The following is a 19,063-nucleotide window of genomic DNA, read 5'->3' as shown; positions in this document are numbered from 1 at the left end:
CCTTTGAGAGGCAGGTACCCTCTAAGGGGAATGGCACCTACAAAAGGTGAGGACTTTCCACAAGTGACTCAACTTTCAGGGAAGATCTAAATAGTAACAAAGAGCACAATGTAGTTAATATTACAAGCAGACAAGAAGTTTTCCCTCCCCTATTTTAACCAAATTTAACCCTGTCATTGAACAAGTGGATTTTGTTCCACACGTCCAGCAAGGTCCACTGAAGGATTTCAGAAGCAGAAAAGCAGTTCCTCACCAGCACAGTCTGCAACATAAAGAAGAAAGGATTTGTGTTACCTGTCCAAGGTCCAGGGTGACGTTGACCTGGTTGAACTCCAGCCCTCGGGACAGAGGGGGGCTCTGCCACCAGCGCTCTGTGCCATCGATGGCATTTGTGATGGGGTGGGCCTTGTTGCTGTTTGCAGAGGAGCAGATGTCACAGTACTGGCCCTGGCAGAAAGTACAAAAAACAACATTTAATTCTGGCCAGAAAAACATGGTACAGAGCAGTCAAGGATCAAGCAATTCAGAAAACAGAGGGTTTCATTCAATTCAGAAAATACAGCCTGATCATGCAAATCAAGATACAGAAGGTTTGTTTGCACCAATTTAAAGTGTGGGTGCAAAATGTACATGAAAAGGCTCAAAACCCCCACAACCACCCAGTGTAGAATCTGGGCTGCTCAGAGCAGCACCCCTCCTGAATTTCAGATATGCAGAACATTGACAAAGGATCCCAGGCTCAAAGGACTGGTCACCAGAAGCAGGAGTGGCTGAGGGAGAAGCTGCACTGCAATGGAGAGCAGAGGCTCAAACTCCATGGTCAGCAGCTCCTGTGCTGGGGCTGCCACTCACACCCAGCCCTTCCCAGCCCAGAGCCATTCAGGCAGTTCTGTGCTCTCAGACTGGCAGCTCCCCTGCCCAGCTCCCTGCAGTGTTTCTTGCCCACCTATTCAGCTCACAGTATCGCTCTTTCAGCTGCATTTTCAGGCTTCGTCTCGCAGCCAAGTTCCCTTTGCTGCTGATGCTGCAGTGCAAGGCCAGAAAGGGACAGCCCCAGCTGTCAGCTGGCCAGGGACTGCCACCACTTCTCTGCCTTGCTTTTGTGGCCTGGGGTGGCTTTGTCAGCTCCATGGACACGCTGCCAGAGAAAACAACCCCACAACTTCAACGGCACCTCCTGAGCAGGATCAGACAAAGCCCTGAGCTGTTAGGGGCAATTCTTTCTCTCTCATTAATAGACAAATGAATCTGACCCACACTCAAAGAAACCTGCAAAGCCCCCTGAAAACTGGCAAAGTGTTGTGTGGAGCCACTGTTGTGCTGCTTGAATTGCTGCTACAAACAGCCTGGAAGGGAGCTGTGTTAGAGGCAGTTTTCCTTTTAAAGGCACAGTTATCCCCAGGCAGGAATGCTGCCCTTGCCTGCCCCAGCTGCAGTGTTAATATTGCACCAGGTACAAGATCTCAAGACAGGCAATCCCCTTCCTACCCGGGCTGAGGCAAGGCAGGGCCACTGCAGAACATCTGATTTTCCAGATGCTCCAAACTGTGGAGCAATCTCAGTGCAAATGAAACAGATTTCACAGCATTATTCCCCACTACCACGTGCTTTGTTACTTACAGACAATTATGCAATACAAGTTATCCTGAACAAAACCACTTTTAAATTAATTCCTCCAGAGATGTGAAAATAGAGATGTGGCAAGCACAAGGCCAAAGAAAAGGGGAGCTGAAACCATCCAGGTAAGCCTGACAGAGATGCAGGGAGCACTCAGTGTACAGAGAGGTCACAAGGCTGGTTTGGACATGCTTTGAGCCAGGAGGGAGAGCAGACCAGATAAAACTGACCCAACTCTTCAAGCTCAAACCTTTAATGGGAACCGGTGCAACAGGTTGTGTGGAAATTTCACCACAGCACTGAGGTGGGGGGGAAGTGAGGCAAGGTTACAAAACAGGGATAAATAAGAAAAAAAAAAATAAAGTACTTTCATACTTTAAATTCTTGCCACAGATGTAAAAACCATTTTGAACCCAGACTTCACATTGATGGGAGACACTCAACTCAAGCTGAGTAAGAGGGGAGTAAAAATTAGGATCAGCTGCTCCACATTCATAATGCTGCTGTTGTCCCTCCCTGGGCAGCCTTCTGGGCTGGGAACACATCCACAGCTGAAGCAGGTTTGCTGTTCCAAGTGTGATTAGCCTCTCTGATGCACCAGGTGCTCATTAGTTGTTTCATTAGAGCCAAACCTAAACCTGACCAGAATCATTTCCAGCTATTTGTATTTTAGAGCAGCTCAGGCTCCTGCACATTGTGTCAGGTTCTCTACAGGGAAGTTCTGACATCAGCAAGAGGATTTTAATTAAAAAGCAATTGTGAGCAGCAGGCTTAGCAGAGACTGCAGGCTGCCAGAGCAGTAGAGGTGTGGACACTACAGAGGAATGGTCAAAGGAAGAACTTGAGCAATGCAAGGAGCTGCAGAGCAACTCAGGGAGCACCAAACTGCCACTATCAGAGCAAACTGCAGAGATAAGGATGAGGTTTGAATGAGGGGCAGCTTCCAGGGACCTGCAAGGGCTGATCCTGCTCAGGGCACTGGGAACTTTGAAGTTTCCCCTGAGCATCAAGACCAACTGGGCGCCCTGCTGGCACCTCTCTCAGGGGACACAGGTGGCTTTGTCCCAGTTTATGCGGCCCTGCCATGACCCAACTCCAGCTCCCCTCACCTGATTTATCAGAAAGCCACAGGGAGCATGGGGCTGCTGGGGATGAGGTAAAAAGGTCAGGAAATGGGGTGTAAAAAGTTCTGTTTGAGACAAAGTGCCTGTTGCAAGCTGCTCCCAGGGCTGTCCCTGCAGATCAGCTGCTCACACAGAGTTAGGCAGGGGCTGGCTCACCATGTGTCTTTCCTGGAGGAAAGAACTTCTTCCAAACCTGTGTTTTCAGCCAGTTAAACCACTGAAATCCAACACTATCATAGGTGCAAACACAGAAGAGACACCTACAGAGAGGTACAGCACCAATGGTCACCTGGAGCACTGAGAGCCCTGGGCTGAGCCAGATTCCTTCTGTCAACACCAGAGACAGAACATGGGCTAAAGAGGCACAGCACAAATGGTCACTGACACCACAGTGTATCTAAAGAGTGACACTTAATTCTGAGACTCTCAGGGATGAAACAGCTTCAGATTCCATCTGTTATCAACACCTGGAAGAGTGAGAGGACCAGAGTTCTGGTCAGCGCCCACACTGGCAAGGACAGCTCAGGGCTGCAGCTCAGTGCTGTGAACAGGCTTCTGAGGAAGGCACAAGCAGCACTGCCTTGAAATCAGTCAAATTTACTGTACATTCTTAAATTCTGAGGTCTGTAATTGCTTTAATTAATGCCAGTAACCAGCCTCACTGCTACAATCCTAATCTGAAACAATAATCTACAGCCCTGCCCCACCCTGAGGAGCCGTGCACCATCCCTGCTGGCTCTGGAACAGCCCCCAGGCACAGGGTGGGATGGGGAATATGAGCACACAGCTCTGCCTTTGCAGATTTGTCTGTCTCGGAAGACAGCACCTCCAGTAAAGCTTAAACAAAAAAAGAAATCTATGATCCCTCTTCTGCCTTATCCTCAAGACATTATCATTGAGGCAGGGCTGACCCTCACCGAGGAGTGAATGTGACAAGGGAAGCAAACCTCCAGGGCAAGTCCCTTTCAGCACACCTCAGCCTTGCTGTGCCTCACATCCTTCCAGACTGAAAAGCCCCCCGCAGTTGGAAATGCAGCCTTCTGCCAAAAAAGCCCCGAATAAAGCAAAGGAAACTCCTTGAAAAGGTTTACAGCCTTCCCAAGCTGTGCCAAAACTACTGCAAGTGTCTTTAAGGCAGTTTACTTCAGAAAACTTAATGATTATTGACATTTTAAGACCATCATGTTTAAAAGTCAGTGAACTCCCTTTTCTGAAGCCTTCTATAATGTCAAATTAAACCAGCAGAAAATAGAGAACTGACTCAACTAATTCATTAGACAACTAAATTAATGTTTATCCCAGGTCTTTAACCAAGCAAACATCCCTTCACCACCACAGCACGTGGATGGCTCTTGGAAGGTCCCAAGTGGCATTTTTCCAGTATTCCTGATGACAACTCCTTATGCCACAGCACATCACACAGTATTGAGCAGGTGAATGGAGGGGGGCAGGGGGCTGGGCTGGTGGGACACGCAGGCAGTGAGGACACGCATGTGGAGTTCATTATTGTTGTTTCAGCCTGCTCAAATTGAACACTTCCCTCCCACCTCCCTCCTTGCTTCAGTCACCGGGTGGTGCCAAGACCCCTGAAGGGGATGAATTGGGAACTCTGACCTCTGCTCTGATGCCTCCTGTTTCCTCCCCTCCCTTTTAGGTGCTGCCTGTGGTCATGGAAAGGAGCCACTACAAAAGGAATTTTCTAAAGCTTTCAGACTGAGTGAAGCCCGCTGGCCTGGGAAGTGGTGCTCAGATCAAAGCCCCCCTGTGCCAGAGCTGCACAGGGGACAGGAGGGGGTCGCTGCAGAATTCCAGAGCTCAGGAGCTGTGTTTGGCACTGGGGGGGATGCCCCCAGAGCTGGGACAGCCTGAAGGGGTTATTTCAGTCAGCATCCTTAGTGCTGTGTGTCATGCTGAGCTAGCAGGGTGGCCAGAGCGCAGATGGACACACGTGGAGTGATAAATGCACACCCACATTTGCCAGCTTTTCCAAGCAGCATTATCCTCCCCGTTTTGCTTGGCACATTGTTCACATATTTGTTTGCAAGTGCACGGAACAGCAGTTACTTCTTCACCTTTCCTTACTCCTCTGCCTCACTAGAGGCAGAATTACTACACAGAGGTCCCTGTAAGCCTCCTGCTACTGAGACTTCAGGCAAAACTTCTTCTGTTTTACAATGCAGTGAAGTGAGACATGGCTTTAAAAGGTGGCAAAACTCACAGGAGGATACGTCAGGTTTTTGCCATCCAGTGACATCTTCAACCATTTATACCACACAGACAGCAAAATTCCGTGTCACAACCACACAATGGCTGGAAAATTCCTAGTGCAGCACTAACTCAGGAGAATGTGGGCCAGAATGAGAAAAATGCTTCAGAGATGATCTTGTAACAAAGCCACCCCCACCGAAAGGCTGAGAACGGCTCGGGCCGAGAAACTGACAGTTTTCCTTTGCTCCTCCTTGTTATGTCCAACAGGGATTAACGCTGCTCCACTGCAACAGGTGAGTGGCACCACGGCTCTCACAACTCTCGCAAGCAGAAAACACCGAGGAGCAGCTGGTGGCTCCATGGCTGGCTTCAGGCTGCAGGAGCATTTCAAACCAGAGCTGCTCTTCCCGGCTTGGGCTGCCCTCGGGGGGACACTGGGTCTGGAGTTCCTGCAACTAAACCCCGGTGTTTACAAGCCCCTTTACAACTGTTCTTTCCTCCCTTCAAGGGAGTCATGGCTGTTTCGGTGCACTGCGGCTTTTACCGTCCGCATTCCTGGCTGCAAGCTCCCTCTGGGCAGCTTAAAATGGGACCCCTGAGATAAATAATCTGACGCTGGCTTGTAAAATCCACTCTTGTAACTTCCCCCTCTGCTCATCCCAATGCCGCACCGAACACACACCGAGTTAAAACACATCAGTGTAAATATTATCAGTTCGGGACGCACCAAAGCAATCACCATCACATTCACCGTAACGATTCCCTGACTACCAAAGGGGATTTAGGTGCTGGTTTGCCCGGGATTTTATAAACACAAAGAACCCACAACTTTAAAAAGAACGCCCCGAGAGCCCAGCGAGCCGCGTTCCATGCGAGCAACTCCGGAACACGTGCGTGCCCCCAGCCCCGCCGCTCCGGGGGATGGATGCCCCAGGAGCAGCGCTCCCTGCGCCCCCAGGCACGGACCCACCCGCGGCCGCTCCGCCCGGGGGCTGCGTGCGATCACCGGGGGGAGCGGGGCCGTGCCCGCCCAGCCCCGCTGCCCTCGGCGGCGGCACCGGCGCGCACAAAGCGGGGCTCCGTGCCCTCGTCCCCCGGCCCGGCCGTACCTGGATGGTCTGGTTGGGGTCCCCCCCGGCCACCGGGCCCCCCACCAGCTTGCAGTACAGATCCTCCACGGCGCGCCGGCTGCCGGCGCCCGCCGGCTCCTCGCCGCAGGTGGCGGTGGCGGAGATGCGGGTGCCCTCGGCCAGGTTGAAGTAGGGCGGGTGGAGGCTGTGCCCGTTCACATCGCTAGGGAAGGAGGCGGGCGGCTGGGCAGCGGTGGCGGGCAGCGGGGACAGCAAGGACAGCAGGAGCAGGAGCCGCGCACCGCCCCGCTCCGCCGCCTTCGCCATCTTCGCTCGGCGGGGCCGGGCAGCGCTGCGGCACCGGCTCCGCTGGCCCGGCTCCGCTCGGCTCTGCCCCTCTCCGCCGCCGCCGCGCTACTTCAGCCCCGGCTGCGGGGAGGGGCCGGGCAGCCCCGCCGCCCCGGTTAACCCTTCACCGCCCCGGGAACCCCCGGCCCCGCCGCCCCGGTTAACCCTTCACTGCCCCGGGAACCCCCCGGTCTCTCCGCCCCGGTTAACCCTTCACCGCCCCGGGAACCCCCCGGTCTCTCCGCCCCGGTTAACCCTTCACCGCCCCGGGAACCCCTGGCCCCGCCGTCCCGGTTAACCCTTCACTGCCCCGGTTAACCCTTCACCGCCCCGGGAACCCCCGGTCTCTCTGCCCCGGTTAACCCTTCACCGCCCCGGGAACCCCCGGCCCCGCCGTCCCGGTTAACCCTTTGCAAACCCCCGGCAAAGGAGGAATGGGGTGCAGGATGCCGCCCCCTCCCCAGGGAACAATGTGCCCATTGTGTCTGCGGGGCTGCGCTGCCCGCGGCGGCTCGCTGGGGTTTTAGTACGGTAAACTCCATTAACCGATAGATCGGGTTATCTGCAGGAAAAACTCGATTACTAATTAACAAAACAGGGGAAATGGGCTTGACCAAGCCCAATTCGCGCTCCTCGAGGTACGCTGTGGGTTCTCATTTAATTTGGGCAGTGAAAATTTTACTTCCACTTTCCCCGGAAAGGATGGCTTTGGGGAAATGGCTTTAGCTTCTCACCTAAGGGGGAAGGAAGCAGCTCAGCGATAACCCAACTTTCTCCCATCCCCTGGCTGCCCATGGACAACCCCTCCGTGCTGTGACACATGCACCGTCGGCTCTTTATATGCTGCTGGGGGGGAAGACGTTTTACAGATAGAAACCTGAACATAAATACAGAGCAACACATAAATTAACTCATCAAACCACTGCTTTGATTTTCTGGCCAACACAGACTGTTTTAAAACCCAAGAATTCAATAATACACACGAAATGTTGTGCCTGAACTGGACAAGACTGCATCTTTAAAGTAGGACATACCAAGAGACCAGGTCTGGACTCCCAACAGTTGGATTGCTGCGGTATTTGAGCCCCACAGGAAGCAAAAGCAGCTCTAAAGCATGTCCAGATCTTCACAGGCTGCTGCTGGGCATTTGGTCTTTGCATCACATCATCCTCTTTGTCTCTTATTCTGTATGGACAGCCTAGGAGGTACCAGTCCTCTTGGAAAAGCTACTGTCTTAAGTATGAAAAGCTTTAAAAAGAGAACAAACAATCAAAAAAAAAAAAAACCCAAAAAAAACCCCCAAAAAGCCCATTGTGATGTGTGCAGTTCAAATATATAGCTCCATAAACTGAATTTCCACATGGTGTGTACCAGCCAAGGCTCTGCAATTACACTGATTTCAGCACTTCTAGGGACTTTTGAAAGATCCCTCTTGCTGTATGTGGAGCACCATGGATATAAGTGTATATATGGATTTTTATATATATATATATTTTTTTTTAATAGATTTATATATGTTTTATATATATTTATATATATCCACTTATATCCACCATGGATAGAAGTGGATATATATGGATTTAAGTGTATATATGGATTTATTGTCAGGTTTCCTCAGGGTTCTGCAGGCGTGGGGGCACTGGCAGCCCTCCAGCCAGGTGCTGCTCGGGAATGCTGGTGGCTCCGAGCATCGGGAGGGGGAGGATTTGCCATTTCTCCCATTCCTTTCCTGCCCCACGCCACGGGGAGCATCCAGTGCCAGCTGTTTCCCGGGGATCACATTGTCATGACATCAGGATTTGAGAGCCAGGGCGGGGAGAGGTGCCCGGTTCCACATGGTGAGGAAGCGCTGAAGCACGGCCGCCAAACCCATTCAGTCAGAAAGATTTCCTAAAGCGCTTTCAGACATCTTTTAACCCCTTCCTGCTCGCCCGTCTCTTTGGAGACCTTTCCCCCGCTTTCCCCACTTAATGCAAGATCTTATCTCCAAGCGGATGAATGTATCCTTTAAAAGCTAAATAGAACCTTTAAAAAACAAATTCTTATCAAGAGAACAGACAGTCTTTGCCCTTTAAACCGTGCTTGAAAATGAGTAGGTTCCGCTGGGAACAGCCACCTTTGAAAATACTTCTGCTCTGCAGTAATGGTTAACTAACATGTTTATGTGGGGGAGACCAATACTCCACGGGACAGGAATTAAAACTTCCTTCAACTTTATCAAATGCCATATTTAATTAGCTACTTACACCCCATGGCACCTGTAAATGCGTAAAAAGAGTTAACAAGGAAAGCAGGGCACAGATTAGGAAAATAACTTTCTCCCACCCCCACAAGAGTTTCAGGGCAAAACACTTGGGCCAGTCTAATATCTGTAATCCCTCTAGTGGTAATATAATTAATCTCCCTTCCAAAATGCAATTAAGGAAAGTGAAATCACAGTTAGCACGTGGGTTTTGTGGCACAGACTCAAGAGCACCACGCAGAAAAAATGACCCTTCTGCAGTCTGAACTGGCCTCCAGTTGACTGCACGGTCAAAGACAGTTTGAAGACTGAAATCATACTTAGGCTACCTGTAACTGAGGGGATCTGAAGTTTTCCAAGAAGCAATAGAAATACTTTAAAGACAGGGCATTCTGAAGGTCTTTATCCAGCACAGGAAGAAAGAGAGTTTCTAACATTGCTAAACGTTCAATTTAGAGGTTAACCAAAAAGTTGAGGTTAACAACTTAAACTCCTTCCCTGATGCCATCTCTCTTTAGCCACACTTAAGAAAAAAAGTCATATTTACTAATTTGGACACGAGTCCCATCTGGCCTAACACCTCACCTGAGAGTCACCAGCAGCAAAAATTTCCTGTGAAAACCCCCATGGGTGGCTGAGGAATACTCTGCTCCCAGAAAAGATTTATAACAGCTAGAACTGAGCTTGGGTAGTGAAGCCTTTCTTCCACTCAAGAGCTTTTTCTAAGCATAAATTTCAACATCCCTGGACATTTGCCATTCCTTTACTGCTCCGATCCCTCTTTGAATTTTACTGGTTTCTTGAGCCTCGCACTGGTGCTTCTTGGCTCGGCCTCACAAAGCTGGTCACAGTGACATGCTCTCAAATAAGAGGTGTTGAAGCAGAAGAGACTTTTCATTTTAAACCCAAACCACGACCAGTGAATGCAGAGAGAACTGGAAAAAAAAAAAAGAATCCAGCCTGTAGCATTCCTGCTCCAGTCTTCTGTGAGCCTGCATGTAGTAACACGACCTCAGCCATGCTGTTATCCATCTGCACCCGCTAAAGGCATCCCAGTTCCACTGAGGGTTTTACTTTCGCCTCCCTAAAAACTGCAGGACCATGAGGAGCTTGCCCAAAGCTGCCACCAGTAACCACAAGCTCTTTCTTCAAGCAAGCTGTAGAGCTTATCTCTATGAGGGAACCCAGTTCCTAAATCTGAACAAAGATTCTGCAAGTAACAAGTGAGAGTTTTCCTGTCTATGCAGAGCCTTTTAACCTACAGCAGGAGCACAGGGAAGCATCCCACAGCCAGAAGTGAGTAATTCAGCAGTGACACAGACACACTCTGCTTCCTGTGAATAAATTCTCTGGTTTTATCTTGTCTATTACACAGAGAAATGTAAGGAGTTCTTTCACTCCAGGAAAAGCAACATATGGCCAATGGAGAAAGACCCATTTCCTTGCAGTATTTCCTACCAAGGCAGCACCACAGCCAGAGCCATCACTGAGAGCAGGGCCTGAGCCAAGAGAAATGAGTGAGCATATGGTTTTTGTATGGTGTAGGGTCAGGGACACGTTATCTCAGGGAAGATTTAATCACTTTCCTGCTACCCTGCAGCAGGCTGTGTGAAGGAAGGTGTTTCCTGAGCTGTGCTCTGTGCTGACCCCAGAACTCCACACCATTTATAAGGGTGTTGTGCCTTGACTCAAGTGTGTCAGGAGCAGCTACCAGGAGCTAAGAACTAATTCTGCATGAGCTGGAGTTAACTAACACAAACCAGAAGTGCAATCAATATCCTTCAAGCACATCTCCAGCTTTCTAATTTTACAGTCTCCACAGGCTCTACCTGAGAAGGTTGTAAAACAAACCCACAAAAGGCATCAGCAGGTCCCATGTGAGGTTTGCAGGGGTTTGCTGAGTTCACAGGGGCTCAAAGGAGCTGCCCTCCTGTTCACACAGACCCCCACGCATGCACATACAGACAGTTCTGCAAACAGCCCCAAACAGAGACCTAAAGTACATTTCCCCTGTTTATTCTTCAAACTGACAGCTCAATTACAGCTTTTTAAACCCTTCTGCATCAGGGGAGCTGGGGCACAGCTTGAATCTGCAGTGGGAAAGGGCTGGAGAGTTTTGTTGAAGGCATGAGGAATTTACCAGGATCTGCCTTGGTTTCTCAGACTGGTTCTTAGGAACATATAAAGCCAAATCCAGAGGGGATGACCAAACTCATCACACTACCATCTGCTGTACTCTGCTTTTATGAAAGTATTCCCAGGGCTGGTTTTGCCACATTGACAGAAATAGTTAAGACTGGACAAACCAGACCAGACTGATAAGGTGATTCAACAGGAAGCAACTCTAGGACAGACACAATTCTTTATATCTTTTTTGGAATTGAATTACACCATGTGAAAATGCAACCCCCTAAAACTGCCAAGTAACAAGGAGGATTGGCAAGAACCAGATTAGGAGGCACCTGGAATGAGCAGTTATTTTTCCTCTCTCGGTAGAATTGCTTTAATGTGTTTTATCTTTGTTTCCTTTATAGTGTTCCTCCTTTAACATTTATTCAAAATTGAAAAAGACTGTTTTGAGACAGAGCTGGTCAATTTGCCATGCCCAAGCAGCACCTTTAAGTTAAAACCAAAAGCAGCAGACATCTGTGTTTTGTCTGCTGTGGACATTTTCACCAAGAGATCAAGAAGATTCATAATGCAGCAGGACATGTTACTCTACACCAGAGAATTCAATTCCCTTTAAGGTCAGCCTGTACCTTCCCAGTAATCAAATGGTTCCAAAACCCTCCCAAAGCCAGAACAGGTGTTTCATTCATACTGTCTGTCTACCTGGCAAGGTCCCAAATACTTTCTTTTAAAGCCTGAACTCTGTATTATTCTGGGGCACATGGAAAACACACCTAAGTGCTGTCTCCTAGGCACGCTCGGGGCTGGGGCATCACTAGCTGTGTGTTTTTCTTTGCACAGCTCAAACAGGAGCACAGCTGCTTTTCTGTTAATAACTAAATCATGCTTTAAATGTGCCACACAGCCCTGCCTTCAGCCAGAAGGGCCCTGCAGATTTAACGAGCTGACATGTCAACAGAGATCAGTTCACCCACCAGAAAAGTGCAGCTACTCCTGGGGTGAGCTTTGGTTCTTGTTCAGCACTGCAGGAGGACCAAGAGCTCTGTGTCAAGCTGAATGCATGGAGGAAGCAGGGGGGTGAGTGAGTGTGCTCAGGGTGAAAACCAGAGCAATGCTGGGGTGTGACCGTGGCCACAGGGGTCTTAGGGTGAGGGAAGAGACCAGGATCTGACTCCATGTTTCACAAGGCTTGATTTATTATTTTATGATATATATTCCATTAAAACTACACTAAAATAATAGAAGAAAAGGTTTCATCTTAGAAGGCTAGCTAAGCTAAGAATAGAAAGAAAAGAGTGATAACAAAGGCAGCTGCCCCACACTCTCTGTCCGAGCCAGCTGGGCTGTGATTGGCCATTAATTAGAAACAACCACATGAGACCAATCCCAGATGCACCTGTTGCATTGCACAGCAGCAGATAACCATTGTTCACATTTTGTTCCTGAGGCCTCTCAGCTTCTCAGGAGGAGAAACTCCCAAGGAAAGGATTCTCATAAAAAGATGCCTGTGACACTGGGGTTACACACTCCCCTGAGTGTGACAGAGCACTGGGGGCAAACTGCAGACACACAGACACACAGACACACAGACAGAACATGCTTTTGCTCCTTGTCTGAAAGGTGGGACACATCCAGCACTGCTGGGAAACTGACTCAAGCCTGACTCAGAGAATAGGACTTCTCCTGCTATGTCATTGTAACTTCTCTGAATGCCTGGAAGTTCATCCTCCCACAGATTACTTCACCCGGGGCTGTTTCTGTGCCCTGTGGCTATGTGCACATAAATACTCTTCAGGCATGGGGTCATGACATACCCTTGTTGGCTTCCACAACATCATCTCCAGTTGGAAATTACTGGTAGCAGATAAAAACCCAGTAGCATTTCTAATCTCTGCCATACAGAATAGTTGTATTGCCATTCTCCTATTAAATCCTGTATACAGGATAGTTGTATTGCCATTCTCCTATTAAATCCTGTTTCATTAACGAGAAATAATACACAGCTAATGAAAAGTGTAATTAGGAACAAGCACCAGAGCCCTGCTGCTGGCCCAGAGGAAAGAACATCTCAAGCAATATCCCACACCAGCAGAGGCCCTTTTATTTTCCCGTGTTTTCCCAGAGGAAGAGGATGCCCAGTCCAGCACACAGAGGCTGTGGCTCCCCAAGGGAATCAGCAACAGCTCTCGAGTCAGTGGCAAGGAGCACAGTTCGGGGAAGGTGCACAGAGCCAGCAAACAGCAGTGACAGCCACAGCCCTGAGGTGTGAGGGTGGCCCTGTCCCCCGTTTGAGGGCACCAGCCTGCCCTGGGGCAGGTTGTGCTGCAGCCACCCTGAATGGGAGCTGGCACAGCTCTGCTGCTCTGCCTCTCCACACGATCAGGATGAGTGCATACCTGCATTTTCCATCTATTTCACAGCTGGAAAGAGGGAGATTATTTGCTACCCAGGACTCTCCTCAGGGCACAAGGCAGTGCTGGATGACAGAGTTTAGCTCCAGCTGTGCATTGTGGCTCTGCCTAAGGGAAATGCTTTACCTTTTTTTTTTTTTTTCCCCCTCTGGGATACATTCAATCCAAGCACAATATTGACAATCAACTCTTCTTTCTGAGATTCCCAGTCCTAATCCATGGGACTTGCAGAGGGCAGGAGCATTGTAATGAAATATTAGCAAGAGTTGCCTTGGAAACTGCCCAGATGAAGCCCTCTTATATTCACTGAAGTCCTCCCAGCGTGACTAATACCTCCTGGGCTGGAGTTACACCAGTCTGAACGTCCTGAATGCATGACCAAGTCAGCAGAGCAAACACACTCAAGCCCCATTTATACAGTTATGGCTTAATCTGATTATTTGTAGTTTGACCAAGTGCAAGAGAAATTTGTGGAGCTTGCCTCTGCACTTTCATCTCAGCCCTCTCGATAACACAGGCTAGGCTTTCCCATTCTGCAGTTTCTAAGACAGAAAAAAGCCAGCAGCTTAACAGCTGAGTGCAAATTGCAGTCATCTGTTAGAATGCATTTGGTAACATTTTCTTTATCCTGTTAACCTTATCAGAGAGCAGCACACGTGGGGAATGCTGAGGGCCTTCATGCAATGCAAAGTAAGAAACGCTCCATGCACACATCCCAGCTGCCCTTCTGCCACAAAATCCAGATCTGAGCAAGCCTCTCCCCCCCTGTCCCTCCCAGGCTCCCTGGCACTGCAGGCACACTGCTCCCCATCTGCTGTGTGCAACCTGAGGTGCTCAGGTTGTGCTGCTGACCATGTACAGCTCAAGGCTTGCACAAAACAGAAATTCTCTGTTTGAGCAGATGCCCGTGAGGAAAGCCCTGGATGACAGCCCTGCTGTCCCCATGAAGGCTGGCACCATCTCACCCACAGGGCATTGACAACAGGGGAATTTCAGCTTCAGCTCCCTTGCAGACTGCCCCTGAGAGCCTGGAGTGCCACCCCTGCCCCAGACCTGGGCTTGCTCCCTGTGATGGCTCCTCCATCCCCACTGTCCACCCCAAACCTTAATTTTCATTTTGTGAAGCTCCTTTCACAGCCAGGATTGAGGATTTACAGGTTCCAGAGAGAACAGCTCAGTGAGTGCCCTGATCCTCCCTGCCTTTCATTCTTGCTCTCATTTCTGGGAAGAGGATTCATTTCCCTGAGTGGGATCAGGGCAGAGTGCCTGCAAGAGAGGAAGGCTTGCAAGAGCAAGAGTTGTCATCATTCACCAGCACCAGCTGATTCCCACACTAAAAGCACACCACAGGCTGCACTGTGGGGATATTTGTGGGATATTTGTGCCTTTCTTTAGTGTGTGCTCCCCGTGTGCAGCACAAGACACGTTTCACACCTGTGTCCACCATCAATAAGAACAACCCATGGTTTGGGCTCCATATCAGGAAAAGATTTTATTTATTTCCATTGTCACTGCCATTAATCTGAAATCTAAATGACTTCCTATTTGGGAAAGCATCTGAGGTTTTTTTTTCCATGCAGATTATTCCTACAGTAGCTTAATAGGAACAGCCAGCTGTTTTGTGCTTAAAAATAATTCCCTCCTGTAGGAAGAGGTAACAAATAGGAAAATAGGTCCTTTCTCCACAACAGAAGAGCAATGAGCCTGTTTCAGACATCACAGAGAGAGATGGTGCCACAGCCAAGAACTTAAATTATTTCTGAGGCTCAAGTCCCTTCACTACTGCTTCCCTGCATGACCTTGGACACATCACTGAACTTTTTCTTTCCCTCTTTACATCAACTCAAAGTGAAAAGGAGTAGCAGTCATAGGCGAATGGTAAGAATAAAAGCTGTAAGATGCTCAACCATCCAATGTAGGTGCATTTTGAAGTTTGTAAAAAATGGATTTAACAGCTAAGCCCTGCTTGGACCGCATAAACCCAATAGACCTCAGTGAAAATCCCATATATTCTGCCCAGCCTCTTCCCCTTCCAGGAGCTCAAACAGCAAGCACAAGAACTGCTGGTGTGTCAGTTCAGAAACACAGTGAGCCCTAAACTCAGCTCCAGGGGCTGGTGAATGGAAGGGCCATGGCCAGCTCTCATCTCAGGGCAGCTGAGGGGCTTGCAGACATCAGGAGGGATGTGTCTCTACACACAGCCTTGACACACTGGAGAATCTTGGACTGACCCAGAGGATGAGCTGAAGTGCAGAAGTGCTGCAGGCCTGGAGGTCAGGAACCCTCTTTCATACCAGGGGGAAGCACTTTTGGGTCCTTCAGTGCAGAACTTTGAGTGCAGTTTTGCAGCCCTAACACTTCAAATAAGGCAGCTGGAAACATAACAGAGAGCAGCCCTGGGCTCCTTCTCTGGCTACTGGTTTTCCCTTGCCATAAGCTCCAATTTCCTCAGCACTTTAGGGGAGGTTTACGTTGTGCATTACCTTTGTACAGCCCAAGTAACCCAAGAAATTTCAAACCCAAATGCCTGGTTGCTGGGATAGATCTTATTACTGCTTTTAAATGCTTTGCATTCATATAGAGGATGATATTTTAAATAACGAAAAAAGAAACCTCATAATCACAGCCAGGCTATTTGTGGGAGGTTTCTTCTCAGTTTTCAAAGATCCTTGAAAAGCTGGCAAGGAAACCAAAAGCTATTTTACTTTCTTTAGGAGCACCAAAGGGAAAAAGGTACTTTGCGGATTAGGAGATTAAAATTACAAATACACTGTCTGATAATTTCATAGTAATTAAAGTAATTAACTTGATTGTGTGCTACCATTTCAGCTGGCTTGGGCTTTTAGAATCTTATTTAAAGGAGCCACATCATTAAAGATCTTCAGATGTGGAATTACTGCTGAAAGGTATCCACTCTGGATTGATCCATAGCTCTGAACTCATAAGGACTCCCAAGATGAAAGCCACTTGGAAACTCCTCATGTGATTTATGCATATAGTGCCTGACATCCTCATCTTCGTGGCAGGGGATTTATTCCTTGCCTGATGAGGTGAAGGCCAGGCCTGCCACACTCCTTGTGGCAGCAGAGAGGGCAGGGGCGTGTGCCCATTGGCATTCCTGCCTGGGCTCTGCACTCCGAGGCTGAATAAAGCAATTTAATTAGTCCTTGCCTGCTGCTACTAAACAGCTCTGGAGGGAGGGATGCAGAGACAGTGCAATGGGGAGGAAATGTGATTTGCATGCTAATAAAGGCACGCACGCTTTCTCCGGACAAGCCTTGACTTGACACCAAGATGAGAAGTTGCCCCAAACCCAACTGTGTTCCAAAGTGAGCCTGCCACACACAGCAGCAGGAGTTTCACAGGGTTTAAAGTTAATTACACTCCATTCTGCTTCTGCTCTTTCATGTCTCTCTGGCTGTTCCCTGGCCTGCAGCTCCCTGAAAAAGCAGAGTAAGTGCTCTGGGGTGTTTATCAAACCCTTATTATTGCAGGCTGGCTTTGGGACAGGAAGCGTCAGAGTCCCTTTGGTGTTTGTGGATGGTGTTCGGGGCTGCAGGGAGTGCAGGGGACCTGCTCCCCACACAGGAGGGACTGAGGCTGTGGCTCCACAACATGTTGTGCTTGGCAGCAGCACTGACACCATCAGTGCTCACCCCTCTCCCCCTTCTGCTTGTGCCAGCAGAGCCGTTTGTGGAGCCAGGTTGTGAACTGACCCAGCTATAAAAAGGGGTGTAAACAATTCTTTTGGAGTTTGTTTTTTTTAAGCTCTCCTAACCCATTTAAGGAATAGCCCTCCCTGTGAGACTGCACAAGGCAGGCATGTGGAAGCACAGCTATTTCTGTGTGAGGCTGTTAACACAGGTAAGCACTGCAGGCTGCTGAAAGGCACATCCAGCTCTTGCTGATTTAAGGCAGGAGTTCCTACTATTAGGAGTAATGATGTATAGCCAAGTGGAGTGTCATTAGGCCAGAACTGAAAGTGATCCATCTGTTTTGCAGGAGAGAAAGACAGGTCAATGCACTTAAAGCAGAGTTTTTAATTCTTAGAGCATGCATAAACTGTGTTGTTTCAGCCAGCCTTACAGATCTTGTCAGGGCAAAATCCCAAATGTTTTGCTGGAGTAGTCTCCAGCCAAATGCAGATTTTCAATGGGGATGGCTGAGTTTGTCAGGAAAGATAAATGAGCTGCAGTAACCAGCAGCAAAAAAAGAAAAAAACCAAAATATTTTAAGTGCTTATCTGGAGTCTGGATTAAGTTCTTGATTTTCATGAGTTTCCTACGTGGTCTTGGAAGGATTGCTTGCCTGCACCCCAGTTTCCCAGCTGGAAAGCAGATACAATCAGACTGCAAACATGTTGAAGTAAAACTCTCCTAGGAGAACAGGAAAAAGACTCAGCAACAGCACATGGCAGCAGCTTGTACCCACTGCAGGGGCAGGATGGCAGCAGAATCCCACAGCAGTTTCAAAGCACAGCCATGTTCTCAGGGAAGAGTCTGGGTGGTCTTTGCTGCAGCTTACATTGATAATTTGCAATAAAACACCATCTTGGCAGCACACCTCAAACACCTTCCTCCTAATGAAAGCCTGACTTTGTCCCGGGAGCTGTTCAACCTGACACAGCTGCTCTGAACACAGTCCAAGGGCCCTGCAGAGCTGGGAGGTACCTGGGAAAACCCTGCACAGGTGTAGGTGAAACAATCTCCTCATTTCCCCCAAATCCCTCAGCTCACAGCCCAGGCACGGCTCCTGCACTGCTGTTCAGCCACTCCACAAGTGCCTGGTGGTTTGTTCCCTGTAGACATTCCCTGTCCCACCAAAGCACCTGCACCAGCTGGACTTGGGACCTTCCTCCCAAGACCCCATCCCACCCCAAAGGATGGGACCATCTCTTGTTGGGTGCATTTTCCACTTCCCCAAACTGCCTTACTGTCACCAACCAGCAGAAACTTAATTTCAAAGCCAGCAAATATTCCACATATGCAGCGGGTTGGATTTTTCAAAGGCTGCAGCTGTCATAACCCAACTCCCAACTGTCCCATTTTTGGGAAGATCCACCTTCACACTTTTTAACCCCAGAGTATTTCACAAACTGTACTGAAGGACTGAGCTTGGGTTTTTCTTTTGGAGAGGGATGTGACTTACAATCTGCATTTGTACACTCTAAAATGGGTACATTTTAAGGTAAACTATGAACTATGAAAATCAGGTGTGCAGCATGAGACACAAGATCAATGGCTGTGTTTGGAAGTTCTGCCTGCTGTGCTGAAGATTGGGAAAAAAGGATTCCACATGAACACTCTGAAATGTATAGCATGACAGAGAGTTGCTGTTCTGCCAGAGAGCAGAGATGCTTTGGAGTCAGAACTCCTTCCCTGAGAGCACCACACACGACCTGAGCCAGCAGAAAAGCCCCAAATTCTTTGACAAGCACACACATCCTGTTGCCCTGCTTCACAAGGGGTGAGCAGCAGTCATTTACACGAGGTTACACTGAATCCATGCCAGACTTCTTCAGAAATACTTGAAAATCCTCCATGAGCATCTCCAGACAGCAAGTTTGAAAGGAGATGAGCTGGGGAACAGCACAAGCCCCACCAAGGAAAAGGAATCCCTGCAGAATTCCTCAGGAATGCAGAAAAACCTTACAACTCTTCCCAATATTTTTTCTACTCTTTTGGTGATTACTAATCTTTATGGAGTTTACATTCCATCTATCATTTTTATAACCAGAGATCAGAGAGGGATTATGGCTGGGGGTTGCAAGCTATTCACACAGAGACCCTGTTTATCTAGGCAAAGAGAGCAGCTCTTCTACTTTAACCATTTAGAAGGTGGCAGAAACACCATCTGGGACATGTTCAGAGCTAATTTTTTGTCCTACACCAGAAATTTAGGTGGTGCCATTTA

General features: G+C 48.7%; 1 protein-coding gene across 2 annotated transcripts in view; it reads right to left on the bottom strand.

The window, feature by feature from the left end:
• LAMA5 (laminin subunit alpha 5) overlaps positions 1–6,431 on the bottom strand; it is an 88,363-nt gene extending 81,932 nt beyond the window's left edge. For both annotated transcript variants that reach the window (XM_071447108.1, XM_071447109.1), the window contains exons 1-2: positions 6,059–6,431; positions 295–447 (exon numbers count right to left, since the gene is read on the bottom strand). In XM_071447108.1, coding sequence (XP_071303209.1) covers positions 295–447; positions 6,059–6,346 — 441 coding nt within the window. In that variant the 5' untranslated portion in view covers positions 6,347–6,431. The remainder of the gene's footprint in view (positions 1–294; positions 448–6,058) is intronic.
• Positions 6,432–19,063: the final 12,632 nt, after the last annotated feature.

Source organism: Agelaius tricolor, unplaced genomic scaffold (assembly GCF_023055355.1).
Source record: "Agelaius tricolor isolate 1412-34295 unplaced genomic scaffold, bAgeTri1.0.p SCAF_23, whole genome shotgun sequence".
NCBI classification, from domain to species: Eukaryota; Metazoa; Chordata; class Aves; order Passeriformes; family Icteridae; genus Agelaius; species Agelaius tricolor.
Note: the sequence above shows the minus strand (reverse complement) of the source record. Positions and strands in the feature narration are given on the sequence as shown.